The 20,570-nt window shown below is 43.4% G+C and overlaps 1 protein-coding gene across 1 annotated transcript in view; it reads right to left on the reverse strand.

Annotated features, from left to right (window-relative positions):
* Positions 1-834: 834 nt before the first annotated feature.
* Positions 835-20,570, reverse strand: part of Hpse2 (heparanase 2 (inactive)) — a 660,291-nt gene continuing 640,555 nt past the window's right edge. The window contains exon 12 of the mRNA XM_015494621.2: positions 835-4,000. Coding sequence (XP_015350107.1) covers positions 3,835-4,000 — 166 coding nt within the window. The 3' untranslated portion in view covers positions 835-3,834. The remainder of the gene's footprint in view (positions 4,001-20,570) is intronic.

The raw sequence follows: 20,570 nt of genomic DNA on the forward strand, positions 1-20,570 counted from the left end.
GTTGTTTGGACCTCATAGTACAATAAAATTCTGTATTTTAGCATTGGCTCTCTTGGGAGTACTTCTTACTATCTTCTTTACAACTCAGGTACATGCTAAGGAAAAGAGCACATACAAATCTAAAATTAAAGTTTAAGAGTTGGGGATAGAGAGGCTGGCAGGGGAGGGGCTGTGGAACAGGAGAGCGAGTGCGGGAAGAGCAAGTCAGTGTCCAGAGCGGCCCAATGGTGTCCGGCTGGACAGGGGTGTGGAGGAAACTGTTAGGTACAAGACTCTGCCCTTCCTTCTCTGGCTTTCCCAAAGCCATATCTCGATTCTTTTTGGTTGCCCTATTGATATTTCAAAATATGAAAGTCCTTCCTTGTCCTAGTGTTTTTACCATTAGAGGGATCCACCTGGTTTGCCTTTGCTTCTGCAGAGATTAAATGCTGACATTTTGTTTTCAGAAATAAAGCCACTCTCAGTGGGTTTCCAAGGTGAATCCTGTAGCTACATCCATTCCAGGCACCGGGCCTCAGTGCATGGATGCTGGGCCCGGCCCCAACGATGCCGCCTGCAGGAAGCTCGGTGGCTAACAGCCCACTGAGTGCTGGCCCCTGATTCTGGGAGTGGGTAACAGTAGAATCCATCAGGCTTCTCTGTCCTACCTGAGAGTGTGTGGCTTTGGGCCTCCCTGCCTGGGGACTGCCCACACTCCTGCTGGGGAGGAACTGGGGCTGGAATCATGGTTCTAGGAGGTCCAGGCCTTGGTCCCACTGGAGCCCCCTCCCCCTCCACTGGTATTTTCAAGCTTTTCTCCAGCCAGAGATAATACTAATATCCCACAGTTGCAGGGTTTTTGTTTTTTTTACAGGGCATTAGAAGAATTGGGACTTTCTCTCCAAATAATAATGAGAATTTATTCTGAGCCTTTGTGATAAGAAATGAGAAAGGAAATCATTCCTAGAGGCAGAAGGAACACAAAACCATCTCAACAAAAGGCACGGATTCTCATTCTGCATCATTACTCTTTCAAATCAGTATGTCCACCAGCCCATTCTTTGGTTTAAAATAAAGCAGTTCTTAAGTCTCAGATGATCTCCACAGTGTCCTGCTTGAGGAAGAGGAGAGTCTGGGGTACATGCACTTTGCTCTTTTGTCTCTGGCTGGCCTAGAAAATGGTTCTCTTGATATGGGTTGTGATGCTGTTTGCCACAGGCAGTCTTTAGGGGTGTGTGTGACGGGGATTCCTAGATGGACCAACCCCCACTGGTTTAGTAACTGCTCCTCCTACTCCTCAAGGGCACCAGGACAGATGCCCTGTGCTAAAACGTAATGTGATGACAGAGTGGGTTTCTTGGTATCCTTTGAACAATGTAAGTACTTCTTCATGAGATAGTTGCAGAATTAGAACTGCAATATTCCAAAGATAAATTTCAGTGCTTCCCTCTTCCCCTTTTATTAACTAAAAAATAAACAAAACTTAAACTTCTTGGGTGCAGCATTTAATATACAGAGAAAGACAAAAGAAGCAGGAATTACCTATATTCTGCAAGGCTTAGTGAAGAATCAACACTTATTTACAGCAAGTGTGTCTGAATGGAGCTCTGAAAGTCCTGGATGTATTGAGTGAGAACATACCAGGAGGTGAAAGGGGTGAGTCTGTGACTTGGGTACCACTGAACTTGCTGATTAAGTGGACAGGCTCTGGATTAGCAACCATTCCCTGGGTGACCCTGGGCAAGCTAAGGACCTCAAGAAAACAATGGGGATGACAATAGTAACTCCATCTTGGGGCTTTATATATGTAAAGCAAACTAGGCCAGGGCCTGGCTATTAGGGACTTGTGGTTACCTGTTATTATCAGAAAGTCCTGAGGCAACATCTGCACTGGCATCTCGAGGAGATTCAGATGTCTTCCCCAGAGTCTGGGGAAACAACTTTTTGTCTCATTTCTCCTTTCCTTGCTCTTCCCTACTTTGGCCTGTCCTCCTGTCTCCTTCCTACGCCTAGTCTGGGCACTTCTCTCTCCTGTCCTCTAAGAGCTGAAGCTTCAGCAGGAGGTGCCTGTTCCTGCTAAGGGAAGCACCCTGGGGAGCTCTGGGGCAGGGGGCAGTCTCAGGGTCTGCTCTGCTCTCTCCAGAGGTTTCCATGCTAATCACTGCACTGAGCAGGTCCAGTGCATCCTTGGGCTCTCCCTTTCCTGCTTGCTCTAGTACACCAGTGTGATGTTATCCCACGCCTAATAATAAGTGTGTCAAAAACCAAGTCCACTACTTTCCTACATAAAATTAGCTAGTTGGCTTTCTAAATTCCCAAATTCTCAATTCTCGAAGCTGAGAATCCACTACCACCTTGCTTGTTGAATCTTCCATCTCTCACTTTGCAGACTTGGCCCCAATCCTTACTCTTCGGCTGTCTTAGGCAGCCTCTCTGGTACTTCCTCAACAACCCCATCCCCACCCCATTTCTAGCCTTTCACAACAGCAGAGCTGTATGGCTGTCAACACCCTAGGATAGCGTCAAGTATCTTCTCCTTTAAAAGAAGCATCATTTATGTAATTTATCCTGAGGACAATCACATCCACATAAAAGAAAGTCTCTGCAACTTTTTGCAAAGACTCGTGTGCTTCCTGAATCATAGAGGTCCTTACTGTGACTCTATATCACTTCACTCAGAAGCTTCCCACCGACATTCCGCAGTGTGGCCATCAGACCTGTCTCCAGCTCTCTTGTTCTCCTCCATATGGCTACTCAAAACTTTGTTTTCTGCTCAAATAAGCGGGCCTAGGATAGGAGGCACATTTGTTGGAATTTCCACCTGGCCAGTGCCATGGAGAGGCTCCTCTACGTGGCAAGAGGCAGAAAGGCCATGTCTCATCGTGATTTACAGTGCTAAGCTTTGATTCACACCTTCTGAACGGTTTTTGGTTAACCAAACAACTAAGGGCTTACCCTCTCAGGCCCTGCTGGTCTTCAGTTTGGGGGCAGGTCTGATTGGCTTTGCTTAGCCAGGGTATGTGTGATGTCTCTTCGTGCTTTCTCCTTTGCACTACAACTCTCTCCTCCTGGCAACATGAAGGATGATGATTGCTTTTTGTGGTGCCTGATACATTGCTCTCTACTCAATGAATATTGTTACCTGACTCCCGTTCCAAGCCTGGGGGAATCTGGATTCACAAAGGAATAGAAAGAACCTTCTTACAGAATCTGGAGTATGATTATAATTCTACTTTTGAAGCACCCGCTTCCTGGAGGAATGGCCAGTGATGGATGCCACTGTCAGAAACCCAGATGCACACACTCATACATCAGCCAGGAAATTACATAAACAGCTCACCCAGCAGGCCAGAGCTGACTCACCATTTGCTCTCCTACAGGAAGAGAGGTATCAGGAAACCCAGGGCAGCAGCAGGAAACAGACAAGAGAGAAGGGGTTAGAAGAGGAATGGGTTCTTGGAGGTCCTCCCAGTATTTTCCTTCCTCATCTTCTGCTGCGGGCAGTAGCCATAGGCTCAGCTTGGGGGTTTGTAGTTATGCTGTGGTGTGACCAGAATCATGGGGAGTTGTTTGGAAACATTTGTCCTGGAAGTGGGGAGTCAGCCTGCTTTCATGGTGCGTGTAAATGAAAACATACAGCTCTAGACACATACCTTTGTTCTTACATGGGTACAGAGGATGTCATTAGGGATGGATGCAACCTACCTAGGCTAAGCTCAAACTATGACATTTAGTCTCTTTGGAGAGAAAAATCTATGTTGATTCCAGCAGGATGGGGCAGCAGAGGCAGATACTAGGGTGGAAGGGAGAAAGCAGCCCAGCAGGCCCCCCGGCAGCTCCTGAGTGGGGGGTGGTTTATCGGTAGCGGCAGGCCAAAGCGTTGACGTTCTTGACCACATAAAAGCCCATGGTGACTGGAGGGATGACCAATGTCCGGCCGGCCCGCAGGGGGCGGGGTTTCAATTCTGGGAGGGTCCCGTCGTCCACCATCACTAAGGGCTGGCCATTCAGCTGCACTGACCTGCAGTGGGGAAACAGCACGGACCTCATTATTGGATTATCAAGGAGACTTCTCAACAAAGCCTTGCAGCCCAGCTTGCCTTGTATGTGCACGCCCCTCAGTCTGGTGCGTGCTTTGCCAGCCTTTACATGATGCTGGCTATGCCCAGGTGCTGACCTAGTTGCTGTACCATAATGACTTGTCAAACATTCTGACAGCCCCCTGAGATAAGTAACTATCATCATCCCTACTTATCTCGGGCAGCAAGTGACCTGTCCAAGGTCATACAGCTTGTAGGTTCAGGAGCCAAGATTTGAACCCAGGGAATCTAACTCCAGAGATGTATCATTTAGATCAGTAAAAAGTCTCTGATACAGGCTGGGTGTGGTGGCGCACGCCTGAAATCCCAGCAGCTCAGGAGGCTGAGGCAGGAGGATCACAAGTTCAAAGCCAGCCTTGGCAATGGTGAGGTGCTAAGCAACCAGTGAGACCCTGTCTCTAAATAAAATACAAAATAGGGCTAGGGATGTGGGTCAGTGTCTGAATGGCCCTGAGTTCAATTCCTGGTATTAAAAAAAAAGTCTCTGATACAGAAGCTGGAAATGTGGAAATGTTTCATGCCTTTTTGTCTTAAAATCATAATTGCAGCTCAGCCTGTCACTTCTAAAACTTCTAAGAGTTTTCTCTGGTTGAATGATGAACAAGCTCAAGATGATTTCAGAAATCTTCCATTTACTTCATCTTTCATTAATTTGACAGGTTAGATAACTGGCATCATGTTACTTGTACGTGTTACTGGCATAGGGTTATTCTTTTTTTTTTTATACCTTTATTTTATTTATTTATTTTTATGTGGTGCTGAGGATCGGACCCAGTGCCTCACACATGCTAGGCAAGTGCTTCACCCTGGAGCCACAAACTGCAGCCCCCAGAGGGTTATTCTTAAGGGGGTCAGAGATATACCTAGCAACTCTACTTTCTCTAATCTGAGTTTTATATTTGATATTTAACAGGATGGGGCAGGTGTTTTTATTTTAGCACCACAAAAAAGTAGGCAATAAAGTAGGCATCTATGGTCACAATTCACCTATCCTGCTTGCTTTTTGTTCAAGTCAGAGAAAGGAGATCATATCCATTTCAAACTTGGGAAGAAAAGAGAAACAGCTAATCTTAGGCTGGATGGGAGAGAAATGCCACCTGTTATGCCTATGATGCAGACTCCAGACAATTTCCCAGAAATTCCTGACAGCCATGCACCCAGTGGTATCTCAGTTTTATGGATTAGTCGAAAAGGCCAGACTCAGGCCAGCAGCTGGAAAAAAGGTTGTGAGTCATCCCCAGAAAATCGATATTGTATAGTGATGTCTGTCTCTGGGCCTTGCCCAGCCTCCAAGGTGGTAGTACTATAGTGATATCATCTGAGTCTCTAAGGAGAATAAAATATTATAGATTCATATAAAGGCCTTTGTTTGGTATTCCTTCTGTGCTATAAATGATAGACAGGTTTACAGAGAGATAATCATCCCCATGCCCAAGAGAGCAGTGAATTCCCAGAGATAAGTGTGTTTCTAAATTTCTCCCAATGAAGAGCTAGGCAGAGAAGAGGTTCAGGCCTCGTCCCACCTGGATAACTTTGGACTGGGTCCAGACCTGCCAAGATAGAAGGAGCAGCATCCCCACTCCTTGATGGAATGACTAAGGAATGAATGAGTAAACAGGGGACTCCTGGGCTGCCTCCAGACAGGATGGTGTGGGAGAATTGAGAGCTGACGGTCAGCACTGGCATCATCAGATATGCAAGGAGCTTTTGCTTCCAAATATGAGACAGCTCTTGCTCTCTTCTTGTCACTGGAGTGGGAAGCAGGGTGAAGAGAAGGGTTCACGTGCAAAAAAGCCCAGACAGGTTGCGTCTTCATAGTATATTTCAGGTGAAGTGAATATCCAACAACCAGGCATAAGCCCAGTCAAATGCAAGTTCAATACTGCTGATTAACCTTTCCCAAACACATTCCAATGTGTATCACTTCTCTGCTTGCAAACCTTCAGTGGTTTCTCACATACAAAATTAGGTGCAAGAAATTAGGTAATGCCCTTTTAGATCCAGAAGGTCCCAGAACACTGACATCTTTGGGTTCTGGGAACAGCAAAACAATGTGACAAGCAAGTCTTTAAAAATCGAGTAACTATCAACCAGTAGTTATTCTGGAACAGGCCCTATTCTGACTTCTTCCCTGGGTGATTAAAAAGTCCCTGGGTGTGGGTGACTGGGGAGCACCTTCAAGACCCTGGACTGAAATCTCTAATTCCAGAAGCCAAGACACTAACTTGCTAGATGGCTTTGGCAAATCCCTTAAACTCATGGCCCTGCAGCGTTAGCATCTGTAAGCATGTTCTATGGATTATAGTGCAGATGAAATGAAATAAAAAAATATGGAAGTGCTTTGCGAGCCTAAAGAGCTGGGTAAGTAAGAGATGTGTTTCTGTTGTTATTCTTTTCATTTTATAGACAGATACACTTTTTGGTCCTTATCATACTTGACTGCTCTGTAGAACTGACCCTTTTCCTGGCTTCCTTCTGAAAATCTTCTCTCCCCTTAGTTCCCATGATCTTTCTCTCTAGGTTTTCATCCTTCATTTCTGGATGTTGTTCCCCTCTACCTGCCTCTTAGATGTGGGGGTTTCCAGAACGTTGTTCTTGGACTCTCTTCTTACACTGTTTACTCCTCCCAGGGTGCAGTGACTCTGCCTATTATCCAGCTGTTGACAGCCATTTCTCTAGTCTATATCCTCCTTCCAAGACTTGGGTATTTCTACTTTGCAGTTCCATGGGTTCCATTTGGATTCCATGCAATCCAAATCCAAAATCTTTTCCTCAAGCCTTGTCTTTATCTCTGCTTTTAAAAACACCTTTGTGATAGTACCACCATTTATTCAATTACCCAAGTCAAAAAGTTGATGTCATGAAGTCAAATCAATTCTGTTCATATTTTTCTTTTTTCATTGTTAATGTTTTCTCCATTCACTGCAATGATGGTAGTTCAGAACTTGCCTCCTACTCTATCCCTGTGCCATCTTGCGGACAGAGCAATCTGTTGTTGTCACTGCATGCCTCAAACTCCCTATCAACTGGCCATCCCTTCGACTTCACTATGGATGATGGAGCTGGCTCCACCTATCCAATCTCAGATCCTGCCAGTCTCCCCAGGCTGCAACCTAACTATGGACCACAGATGTCAGCAGTGGGCAAGGGATGAATTGGCAGTTATCACAAGGATTTCTATTTTTTTTTTTCTTTTATACTAGGGATTGAACACAGTGGTGCTTTACTGCTGAGTTACATCCCAGCTCTTTTTTATTTTTTACTTTGAGACAGGGTCTTGCTAAGTTCCTGAAGATCTTGCTAAATTGCTGAGGCTGGCTTTAAAACTTTTGATCCTCCTACTTCAGTCTCCAGAGTTGCTGAAAGACTTTTTTCCATTCTAATCTTTGCATATGGTTATATCGAGGAAATCGTAAAGATTTCCATATGCAAAGATTACAATGGAAAAATGTCTTTCACATGAGATAATTATTTCTCAAGTGAAAATGTTAAATAGCTATATACTGTGGGGATTAAAATACATGCATCATTTAAGTGCAGTAAATATTTTTCTAGCATAAATATCAGTTGACACTGGGACTAACAAGACATGAGTTCTTTTAAAACTGTTATGAAATTACTGATAGTTTTTTTTTTGGTGGGGAGGAAAAAATATCATATCTTTTTTTTAAAAAAAGATTTTGCTGTGAGCAGTGGCAAACACTTGTAATCCCAGCAATATGGGAGGCTGAGACAGGAGGATTGTAAATTTGTACTAGCCTCAGCAACTCACTGAGAACTTTCTCAAAAAATAAAAAAGATGAGATGTAGCTAAGTGATAGAGCACCCCGGAGTTCAATTCCCAGTACTTCTAAAATAAAGAAAAATAAATATTTTAAAAGGACAATTACTGTGAAGTGGGAAGGCCATGACACACACTGACACTTCAAAGGAACCCTCACACTGGGAGAGGCTGGCACCCTTATGCCAGCACAGCCAAAAGGAATGACTTGCCAGTCCTCCTCTGTCAGATTAGGTGCAATGGGTCTGCAGAGTCTGCCCAGGTGTTTCCTCCTCTGGAAAACCTCCTCTGACCCCTGGGTTGGGTCAGGAGCCCCACATCTGGGCTGTCTTGGTGCCCAACACTTACCTATACCCAGGGCCCTTCTCTCACTGCTTTGTAGTGATTTGCTTGCTCTACTCTGCACTGGGCTGTGACTCCTTAGTGCCCAAAAGAACAGAGAAGGGGCTTAATGTTTTCTGAATAAGTGAATGAACTTTGGAATCTTTTTGCATTATTTCTAGTCTTCCTGAGTTAATATCTCCAGTTCTGAAGAGGCTCCCTGGAGGTTCACTGGGTGACTTTACAGATTTCATTAATAGACCAATTACTCTTGCTCTCAGTGGAGGTGCTAGATAAAATCTGAATTATCACTGATTCTCACAATCACTCACTAGATACCTTATCCCAACCTGACACAAGACCATTGGTCATGGCTAGTGTTTTTCATTCTTAAAAACGATCCATACAATCATCTCTTAGCTAAAACAATGTGAGTTAATTTTATGAGTAAGGTTTTGGGAGACCTTAAGTCTTTATATGTCCTTATCTACAAATATATTTATTTTAAACATAGACAATGTGCTTTATGGTCTCCATTCTATTCTTCCTGCTTATAGTTTTCTTTCACTATTTATCTGATTACTCAGTGAAATCAAATCATACTAAATATACCAATAATTCTTGGTATACATTGAACAGTTTGTAAGCTTGCACACAATCACATTAGTGGTAAAAAAAATCACTGATTATGGAGCACCATTTATGTGAAAGGCACTATGTGTTATGATTTTGTCTCATTCAGTCCAGGTGTTAGTATTCCTAGATTGCAAATGAGCACATCAAAGTTCAGAGGTGTCTAGAGCTTACCTGAGTCACACAGCCAGGAGGTGGTAGGGCTGAGATCTGCACTGATGCCTTAAGTGCAGTCCTATCTGGCCTCCATTGCCACATGTAATTGCTAAGAGTCCTGTGCAATTTGTAGGGCAATACTACTATTTTTGTAACTTCACCATTGAGATGAGATCAGAAAGGTTAAGTGGCCTAGGAAAAGTCACATAGTTAATAAGTGGCTAAGCTAGGTCTCAGTTTTGGCCTCCTGACCACCTCCTGCTATTATTTCATGTTGTTTCTCCAGTTCCAGGTGGTGTTCACCAGGATCATGTTTCTTTCTTTGAAAACATTTCTTATCACATTTTCATCATATGCCTGGATCTCCTTATTGGCTTATGGCTTTTCAAACCAAATGCTAAATGATCCAGCCTAGGTTGAACTATTTCTCTTAATTCCCTAGCTTGCCTGAGCTGCTGAGGGCAATTAAATTATCCAAATATTAGGACAACTGCATTTTATCACCATCTGTTTTTACAAAGTTTAAGTTACTTTCCAATTTCTAAACTTGTTTTCTTAATTTTTCATGCTATTTGAAAGGGGATTCGATGGGTCTATCTGGAGTCAAGACCTCTGCTCTCCAGGTCTCCATGGGAGCCTCTTGGCCAGGCCATTCTCCCTCCACCCACCACTAACCTGTCTATAATCTCTAGTTTTCATGTTTTATCATGGTTCTCAATAGCCAGGAACATTTAAGCAAGGATTTAACTGTTCTGAGTCTCAGGGGTTGTTCTGAGTCTCAGAGGTACAAGTCTAATGATCAGGTCCTTTTTCTCAATCTTGAAGATAACTTGCTGGACTCTGGACTGGCCCAGGATGACTTTTGTAAGAAAGTGTGAGTTTTATTGGTAGGTGATGTCTGTACATGCTGGAAGATTTGGAGGACTTGAGTGGGAGATGAAGAAAACTAGTTCTACCTCAGCCATGTACAATTTGCCTTCTCTGAGCCTAGGTTTCTCTATCTGTAAGAGGAAAGGTGCCATCAGTAGAATCCTAAGGTCCCTTCTTGCTTGACTGTTTTTCATTCAGGGGGCTTATACCTAATAGGTAGGCTATGGCAGAGTTTAATACCAATGATCCTGAACAAACAAATCTGATCATGATGTTCAGTGGCTTTGGGTTGTTCTTAGAACACTGTCCAAAGTGCCCTTGAGCAGGACCTTTTGCCCACTTCTGGCTGCCTCTAAGTTCTTCCACCCACTCTAGCTCCCTATCACTCATCACTCCTTTCTCCCATTCAGTAGCTCCTCCAGTCAGAGCCTCTAGTCTCAGGGTTTTGTCTGAGTTGTTCCCACTTCCCTGAACCTCCTCCATATTCTGGCCCTGTGTGTTAGCTTCCTTTTCCTAGCTATCCCTTACTTGTTCTTCAGATCAGGACTAAGTGCTCCTCCAAAGTGTTTTCCTATTACCCATCACCAATATTGTGACTGCTCGTCAGACTGTCCCCTAGGTAGGAGAGCAAGTGACTGTCTCCCCTTCCATCTCTTGTCCACCCACTTACACGGTGGAAGTCAATAAAAGACATACTGGAAATAAATATGTGGGTGGAAGAACTACAACCTAGAAGGAAAAGAAACTGACCAGAAGGCCAGAAGCTGAATTTTAGTTCAGACTCGGGACAAAAATGTGCTGGTCTAGATTGGTTACCAGCCACAGGATGAAGATATGAATAAATATGTGCATGGAGAGGACTGAGGGTCGCACACCCTCCTAGTCCCAGCGCCCTTTCTTGTGAGCCACCAGAGGTCACTCTTGTTCTACTTAACAAGTGCCTGGAGAGCGAGCCTTCGCGGCGCTCCCGCGAAGCTGGAAGGCGTCCTTCTGACCTCGCTGCGCTCGCTGCGGTCCCGGCCAGGCCCGAGCGAGCCTGCGCCTGGCCTCTCGGGAGCAAATCACAGAGTCCGTCAAATCCCAACCGCAGCTTCACTGCGGGCCGCTTGGCAGGGCCCCTTCCTGGAATGGGGCCTTAGAGCTAAGGAAACATGGGAGCCGTCTGCGATTCCTGCCGGGGTGCAGCTTCCCGGCCGGGGGTCGAGAGGGGGTCCCGGCGCAGGTGCGGGGTCGGCGTCCGCGCGACTCCGCGCCAGGCTCTCCGGGCCCCGCGGCCCCGGCCCGCACCTGGTTGTGCTTTGCAGGCCCGCGAGGCCTCGGCCCCTCGCTGAGCGAGGAAGCTGGTATGCGCAGCTGCCCTGCCCTCCCCGGGTCAGGGGCAGGTTAGAGCCCGAGGGGCCCAGCCAGGTCTCCGGACAGAGGGCTCTGCTCCCCTCTCCGCTCGGCTCCGGGGGAGGCTGCGCATCTGGGGCAGCTTAGGGAGGAAGTTCATTACAAACTGCCCTAAGCCAAGGCTACCATGCTGAGGAGAGCCGCGCAAGACCGCCGGCTGGTCACACAGGCCCTGCTGGGGCAAAGGCCTGATCCTCTCTGGGCGCTCCCACTCCTCAACAGTCACGGGGAGAATTACCTCCGTTCAAGTATGCCCTGTGTATTTTTTTGTCCTTAATAATCTACCAAAAAGCCGCTTCTTTCCTCCAGGGCCATCACATGTAACCTCCTCCACGGGGCCTATCTGGTAGCCAAGCTGGGAGAGAGAGGGGCACATCCTCTGCACCTACAGGTCCCCCTCAGCCTTTTTATATCTGTGTGCTTGAGTCATTTTGTCTGCCAGATTGACTTGTTTTCATTTCTTAATTTTCAATAGTATTTGGCTCATTGCCTTCTTGCCTACCACAGTAGTTCAATTAACACTTGAGTTCACCCTAGGGAACTTGGCTGGCAAGACATTCCAATCTCCTACCACTGTTGGGAGAGGAGACTGTCTGAGGGAGGAAAGAAAGCTTCTTGTTCCCCTGACCCCTCCAGTGGCCCACACCCTATGTGGAGTTCTTGGCCACTGAGATATTTTTGAGCTGATGAAATCAAATGCCCTGCATTCTACCTTCTGAGTGGCATACCAAGACAATGAAGAGTTTTGATCTATCTTCTATATCACTGACCAGAGCAAACACTAGGACTTCTTTGTTCAAGCAGAGCTGGGGGGTTTATAGGCAAATTGTAAGGGATATAGGGTTTTTTTGTATGTAGTTAGGTTAGGGGTCATGATTTGATCTGCGTTCTATCCAAGTTTGTGTAATAATGGTCCAAGCCATAATGGGATTCCACCATGTGCTTCTAATGGCTTAAAATAACTTAGCACACTTGGCAGACAAGATGAGAGCCTAGTTAAGAAACCTAGATTTATACTGATACTGTTAACTCCCAACAGATGAGGGAATCATCTGGGGACAGTTTGGGAAGAAATCTGATTCGGCAACCATCTCAAAGCTCCATGTCATAGGCATATCATGCTCAAACCACAGTACACAATCTGAACCAGCTATAAAAACCATGGAGACTTTAGTATGTGGTTAACTCTGTCCCCTTCCCATTGTAAAGAACTGGTGCCATGATCACCAGCATTCACAAACAGTGTTTAAGGGCCATTACTCATATCCCACTGTTCTTTGTGTTGTACAAATTCAATTATAACAGACTTAGTCCTTGCTCTCTAAGACAGAAAACACTGAAACATACAGATGCATGGCCAAACACACCATAATAAAAACATTACACAAAAAGCAGGAAGAGAAGGAAAATCAAATTTAGCCTAGATTTCAAGGCCTTTAGCAGTGCGGCCCCAGTGTATCTTTGTGGCTTTTTTCTCACCCCACAAAACATCCTATATTCCAGTCATATGAGATGATTTTTCTACCTCCAAGACAAAATGAGCCTTGAACGTGTGTACTTCCAAACCTGGAGTAAGCTTATCCTACTGCCTCAAATGACCTTCCCTACAGCATTTCCTAGGAGCTTGGTGCATCCTTCCAGCTCCATCAGGGCCTTCAGCACTGAGAACTTCCCATTTCCCATTTCCCAAGTCAGAATTGTCTCTCCCTCCCTTGTTCTCAGTCTCTTGTACTGACCCTCATGGGGGTAAGAGTCAATGTGCGTTCGTGGGGAGGGACCTGGTTTCCCCAGCTCTATTTGCAGGGAGCAGGAAGAGGCAGGGTGGGGGAAGCAGCATTGCTTTATAGGCAGTCTGCAGGTGGTGTGAAGAGAGGAGGGAAGATTTGTGTACATTGTGCAGATAGGTTTTCCACATGAAAAGCATATGAGGTAGTCCATAAGCTACATCCCAAACCAGTTCCATTACTCTATGGCCATGGCTCCCAGGATACCTATTCTAATCAGTTAAAGGAGATAAATACCTTGGTATTATTGGCTTTTGACAAAGTGTTCCCTATAACATCAGAGGCTTTGGTATACTCTCCAAAGTAAAAAATAAGATGTCTCAGGTGGCACAGGCTCCGTTCCAGGGTTCACAGCTATCAAAGATCAAAGTGTGTGGTGACTCTGGACCATTCTTGCAAAGATTAGCAGGGAAGGGGTGGTCTGCAAAGTGATTGCTGATGTTTGGCAGTTGGTCTACAGTTTTGTGCTCCAGGCCCCCTGTCTGGAATGAGCCACATCCTGCTCTGGCAGCCAAAGAACATTGGTTCGGGGCCCAGGCCTTGCTATAGGGGTGAGCTGCATCAGAACTTTGTAGTTCTTTGAGGTTTGCATTTGTCCACCACTAAACCACAGCTTCTGGAAGGTGAAAAGAAAGAAGATAAGGGCCACTTCTCAGTCCCCAAGAACTGCCTATATTTTCTGCTTCCCTACCCTTCAGATTAGAATCAACTGTGCAGAAACATGCTAGCTGTGCCCTAAAATGCTCATTTGCCAGTGTTCATCTGGGTCATCTAGGACAGAATGGAAATCCTGCCTCCAAAGAGGGTCCCCAAATGAGTGGGGGTTGAGGATGAGAGATCACAACCTTGATGGACAGCTATGCAGAGAGTTTCAAGCTGGTGGAGCGAGCTAGAAGGAAATATATTCTAGAACTGGGAACAAATGGAAAACTCAGGAAAACCAAAAAGAGTAAAAACTCTGAATTCCTAAACATCTTGGTTTAAGATGTCAAGTCTCTGTAAAATATAAAAGCATTTTATAATCCTCTAATCTGCACAGTGATCTGCACATTACTAATCTGGAAGTTAAAACCAAACAAACAATAAAACCTCTGGGAAGCCAGCACTCATCCTTCCACTCAGCCACAGAAAACTCTAGGGGCTCATGGCATGTTCACACCTTTGGCAAAATGGCTTGGTGCCTGAATGAAGAACAAAATTTGGGGAAAATCAAAGATACAAATCATCTGGGACCTTGTTCTAGAGGTTTATAGAGGGACAGTGGTTCTTGACCTTGGCCACATATTTGAATCACCTGGGGAGCTTTAAGAAATATTGGTGCCTGGGTCCCAGCCCAGAGATTCTGGTTTAATTGGTCTGGGGTGCAGCGTGGGCATTGGGGTTTTAAAGCCCCCAGGTGATTCAAAGTGCAGCCAAGGTTGAGCAGCACTGGTGGAAGAAGGGGTGGGAATATATTTGCAGCTGGGGGTGGAAGGGAATCAAATAACTTTCTAACCATTACCTTCTGAATTTATTTTGAAGAAAAAAATGCTTTTCTTACTCTTTCAGAGTACCATATTAGGAGGCCACATATTTTAACCCAGAAGAAAGACATGAATTTTTCAAGGCAAGGGTTTTTGGTTTGGGTTGAATTGACTGAAATGAGAATTTTCGCTGTTGTAGTAGAACTACTTCATTTAATCACTACCCCCCCCACCACCACACCACCATGAGATGAATTTGCTCCTCAGTATGTACAAGGGAAGTACATGGGCAGCACATCACAGGATGAATTAAGAACCCAATCAGATGAAGCATTAGCACTGATAACAAACTCTGAACACTGAAAATAAAAACTTTTCTTTTTGGACAGGCAAGTTCTATAAAATCCTCTTAGATTTCTCCCAAATTCTGGGATGTGTCAGAGAGTGTATAGAGAGTGGTTCAAGTTTTCTTTAGGCAGAGAAGAATTTATTCCTTGGTACCCTCAATATATTTTTCAGCTATACATATAATCATTTACTTAGATAACATCATATACACTGTTATAACCACTATCTCTTAGTGAGCCCAATCCCCCCGCCCCCCCCAAATTAGCACAAGATCTGGACTCCTCTACGTTCCAATGAGTAAGCTTGCATTATCTGAAGATGTTTAAGGATCATTTCTTTACATATTTACTTCTCTTTTTTTTTCCTATAGACTGCCTCAGAACCTTAAGTGTCAGCATTTTTAGAAATATATGTGCTCACATATATTTACATTTCTGCTTTTTATAGTGTCTATTTCAGGCTCTCTGAACTGGAACATGAACTGAAATGTTAGTGTTTAGAATAAGTACCACTTTCCTGTTCACTCACAGCCAGCTTGTAAATCTCCAGTCTTTTCTTGCCATTCAGTGCTGCCCTGTCTCTGAGGCTTGTATTTCTTCCAGAGGGCTCTGAATGACCTTTCAAAAGGGCTGCAGCTGACAGGGTTGCATCTGCCCCAGCAGGACTTTTTCTCCCAACGTAAAAGAAGTCTTTAATCTAAGCCTTGCTTTTTATAATGGATTCTTTTATTTTTCCTGATATTTTAAAACAAATACCTGAAGCCCCGTGTGGGTTAATAAGTTTCTTTACACACTCTCAGCTTGAACATCAGTACTATTGAACTATTGAGGTTCCTTACCTCAACCGTATAAATTCCAAATGGACAAAAGAAATAGATATAAAAAATGAAACAAAAAGAAGTTAAAAAAGAGAGAGATGAATATTTATCTGATTTCAGGAATATAAATGCATACACATATAAGTGGAATGGATGAAACCACAAAGCCAAAGATAAATAGATTTAATTTTAAAAAATTTTTTTCAGAAACAAAAGTTTGGATTGAACCCAGGGCCTTGTACCAGTTAGGTAAGTGCTCTCATGCAGAGCTATATCCCTGGCTCAAGGGAACACTTTTTTTTTTTTAATGTCAAGATAATACCTGAAAATTAAAATAGTTGGAAAAGTAGCAAATAAAATCTTGGCAAAAAAGTTCAATACAAATAATCAAAGGGGAAAATCACCTGATAATAGTCAAAGTTATACATTATTAATAAAACAGATGAACACTCCCATAGAAAAATAATCAAAGGACATAGAAAATTCATAAAAGCAACACAATACTAATGGACATGAAAAAACTTTGAATCTCACAAATACTCAAAGACTATAAATTAAAATAAGAATACCATTCTTGATTATGAAATTGGCAGAGATGTTAAAATGTTTCTCTACTGTATTGGTGAGGGGAATTATAGTAAAATGTTCTTTTTGTTTATACTAAATTTCCTATTCCTTCTCTGACCTTTTCAAACTAGCCTGGATGAGATAAAACAATTGAAACCTTAATCCTGTGAGATCAGATCCTATAAGGTGATGGATTCCTGGGTGATCAGGAATCCAAGGTGATTGGCTGGAAACTAGACTATTTGAGGAATGGTTGAAGGATCTTGGAGTGGTTAGTGTGGAGACTAGCCATCTAGGGGGAGACATATTGAAAACTTGTTATAAAAAAAACAAATTTTCTCTGCTTAATTTTTCTAAAGGAGGGATAGAAATGGCAAGAAAACACCCTTTGGCCTTATGTAAGGAGGATCTTCCCTACAATCAGAGCTGTCTAGTCCTAAAGTGGGCCAGCTCAGAAACATCAGACAGAAGCTGAAAGGCTTTTTGGCAGGGACCTTGTAGAAGAAACTTCTTGACCTGTAGGCATCCTTTGAAATTTTTCCTCTAGAAAGCTGCCTTTTAACAACTAAAGAACTTTAATAGAGAGGTTTATTTTAAAAAGAAACTCATTTGAATGATCCCAGACAAGTGAAGATAATGGAAACCTGCAGGGAGGACATCTGGTTGACCACAGTTCAAATCATCCAGATACCAACTACTACCAGCAGTACAGAATGCAGGCACATAGATGTCTTGGATCTGCAGAAATAAATGGACTAAAGGCCAAGCTCCTTTTGCCAGGTCTGTCCATGTCCAAAAATGAAAGATGGTGCTTCCTTTTACTAGTGAGCGATTATGGTGGGTCAGGTGGTGACCAGTTCAGCTCTCAGGACTTTTCATAATAGCCAAGTTTTGAATCCAGAAATGAAATATCACAATATAGTCTGTTCCAACAGGGACACAAAGATATTTTTAGTCTTAGCACCTGGGAATTACTTGAGTATTTTCAGAACCATTCTGTTTGGCTAACATCATATGACACCTCTCTAATGGCATGTAGTTAGATGCCAATGTTTTTCTTTGATATAGAATTTAATGAGGGTTAAATCAAAGCAAAAGTTATATATCTCAGAGAGATGGAAAAAATGAGCAGTATGTGGAAAAAGAAGAAAAAGAAAATTTTCATTTCTTCACAGAGTAGGCTCTGGGTTTATAGAGGCCTTGAGAGTCTTTCAGCCAAACTCTTGGTGGCTCAAGAGGAGGCTCAAGCAGGTAGCAAGTTCAAGCCTTAATATGGAACCTATTAGCCCAAAAGCAGAAATTCTGAGCCTCTGTTATGGCACCACCCACAAGTTGATTCCTGTTAGATGTTTGTTTCTAATAATAGGGATACGTTCTTTGAAGGTAGGGACCTCAGAATTCACTTCCCCAGCCTCACCCCTAAGCACTACACATTAAATAACTCTTGCAGATCAGGTGATGGTGTGATTTAGCATTAGGAAGATCAAGGGACATACTGATCTGGAGCATTCACATTGAACTTGACATTCAGACTTTTCTCCCAATTTGTCTACCTATAATTCCTGAGCATTTCAAGTTATAAGACCACCATTCTTTTAAAATTGCAGTCAGAGTAACTGTCACTTCAAGTTAGATTGCTGCAAAAACAAACTATTCTAGCATAAGATAGGATCACAATATAAAATTGATAACTGGCGAAGATATATGATTTGTGATCACATGATTTTTCTTTCCAGTTTTCCCCAAAGTCTCCCCTATTGGTGTCTTTCTCTCAGAAATATACCTCTGAGGGTGGTTCCATTAGGTATAGGGGAGCTGGCAATACCTATATGTATGGGGTTGGAATATAATACACTGAGATTGATTTTTATGGACCTCATATTAAACTGCTTTATAGTGAGTCCTGGTATTTAATAATCCCTTTGTCTAACAGAATAGAAGAAACAGAAGGGACTTCCCCAGTTTTGCTGAGGGGGAAAAATTGCTTTTATTAGAATTCCATGACAGGAAGGTAGTTTTAGAAACAGCTCAGAGAACTTCTAAGAAAGGTCAGAAACCAGGACCTGAGAAGAAAATTTAATGAAACTAGAATGAATTAGCCTGGAGGAGAGAAAAGAGAGGCAACCTTATACTCTTCCAATGTGCTCATTCTCTAACGAGCTTACAATGAAATGAACCCAGACAACGTCGTGACAGAGTTCAGTTATCCAAATTATGTGTCCTCTGTAATTATAATTTTGTTACTGGACTGTTGGAGTAGCACACTGTTGAAGAAAGTGCTCTGGATTAGAAGTAAGGAGAACTGGATGCTTGAATATGTCACTTAATGATCTAAGACTAAGTTTCTTCAACTGGAAGGGAGACAAGAATTATTCTACATGCTTCATGGTATTGTTCAGAGGTTCAGTGAGATGCTGGCTATTAAAGCTAATATCCATAGAGTCACAGCCATAGGGATAGTGGGCCCCTGTGTTATTATATGATGAAGCACTAAATAGATTGAAATTATGGCCACTCCATCCCCTAGATTCTCTACACACAGAGCATCCTCTGGTCCAGATAGCTTCTCACAGATTGTCTGAGGGCAGGGGATTGAACCAATTACTTCAAAATGTCATTTCACTTCAGAATACTTAGCATCCACTAAGGTCAGTGTGTTAGAACAGCCAATGTGATAAACGTTGTTTCCTTTTTTTCCTTATCTTTTGGATTATTTTTCCCACCAAATGGGATTGAGCAAGACACACAGGGAAGAACTCTAGGATCTGACCTACCATCTATTCTGGGTTTGACTTTTCCCTGGGAAAGTGAGCACCATGAGGTCTTCTATTTTTGGATATAAGTTGGCGTTTTTGGGGGTACAGATTCATATTGCTTCTATTTGTTGAACAACACAGGGGATATTTATGTCTCAGGTAGAACTGATTCCCTAGAGGTAATGTTTCTTGATTTGTGATCACATGATTTTTCTTTTTTGTACATGATAGAGCTTCCCCAAAGATACTCCTCTCCTCTGACTTATCCATAATGAAACCATTTCCTGGTGCAAATGGGGCCATCTTCCAGAAAGGTGAGAAACCAGGGAACATGGCCAGGGAAGAACTCACAGCTGGGGATTTTCTGGAAAAACAATTAGCCAGATATTACCACAATTTGCTCTTGTAGCACAACCTCTTTGTGTGGTCCTTTAGTGGCTTGAAGAAGCTCCTTTGCTAGTGACCAGAGACTTCTCCTCTGGGAGCAGGTGTAGAGGGGAATAGAAGAGAAGATTACAGAATTCTAGAGCTGGAAGGGAGTGGCACTCCTACCCAACCTCCCACCCAGGAAGGAATCAGAGCATCTCTGGAGATACTGCCCTCTTTCTCACCTTCCCAAAGCCTTCTCTGCCCTTGGTCAGACAAGGTGAGCCTTTGGAAAATGAATTAATTTTTTTTTTTAGCAAAATCTCTCTTTTAAATTGAACTCCTTGTTTTTGTGCCATTTTGGAGTATTCTAGGCCAAATCTGTTTACTTTTGCTTGGCAGTTCTGTGAGTATCTGAAAAAAAGTCCTCACGAGTCACCTTACTTTTCTTCTCTGAACAAAATATCCCCATTGCCTTCAGCCATTCCTTGACAAATATGTATTCCAGATGCAGAATACCCTTCTCTTGCACACATTATTGCAGTTTCTAAAACCTCTATCCTCTAGGGTAAAGAGCACCCACCTTTTGTCTGGTTTCTAGAAGGAGAAAAATCTCTTATGTAAGGAGTTGAGACTTGTGTGTGAGGTCTTACGACTGGCTTACCACTGAGACAGGAAGCAGGAACCTTCTTTGTGAATCCAGATGCCTAGCCTGTGTCTGATTAGTGGCCCAGGGTGCTTCCTGTGAGAGCTGACATACCTTAGTTCTGAGTTCACATGGAGAAACCCTTTCAGAGACTTCAAATCTTTACACCCTGGGATGGCAATTCTAAGAAAATGAGAATCACTCTACCTCAACCAATCAAAAACATTTTCAGGCATCTTTCTACTTCTGAAATTCTAGTCCAAAATGCCTAACTGGTGGCTTGAATAGGGCACTACTTGGTCTATATCCTTTTCCTGGTGCCTCCAGATAGGAGCAATTGCATGTTCCCTCACTTCCAGAACTTTCCATCCACTTCTGAACTAATGTGGCTTCAGGCTTCAAGGAACTAGCAGACATAGAACAAAGAGTTTGGCCCCAGAGGCTTATAAAAGCAAGAGACACCCAAGACTGAAACCACTTTATTTTATTTCCTTTCATTTTTCTCTGCATGTCTGTTTCATTGAAACCACACCCTTTCTAGAGACCCCCAGCCAGAACCACTGAAGACTCTGGCTCTTCAGTAGTTACTGA

Source organism: Marmota marmota, unplaced genomic scaffold (genome assembly GCF_001458135.2).
Source record: "Marmota marmota marmota unplaced genomic scaffold, marMar, whole genome shotgun sequence".
Classification (NCBI taxonomy): Eukaryota; Metazoa; Chordata; class Mammalia; order Rodentia; family Sciuridae; genus Marmota; species Marmota marmota.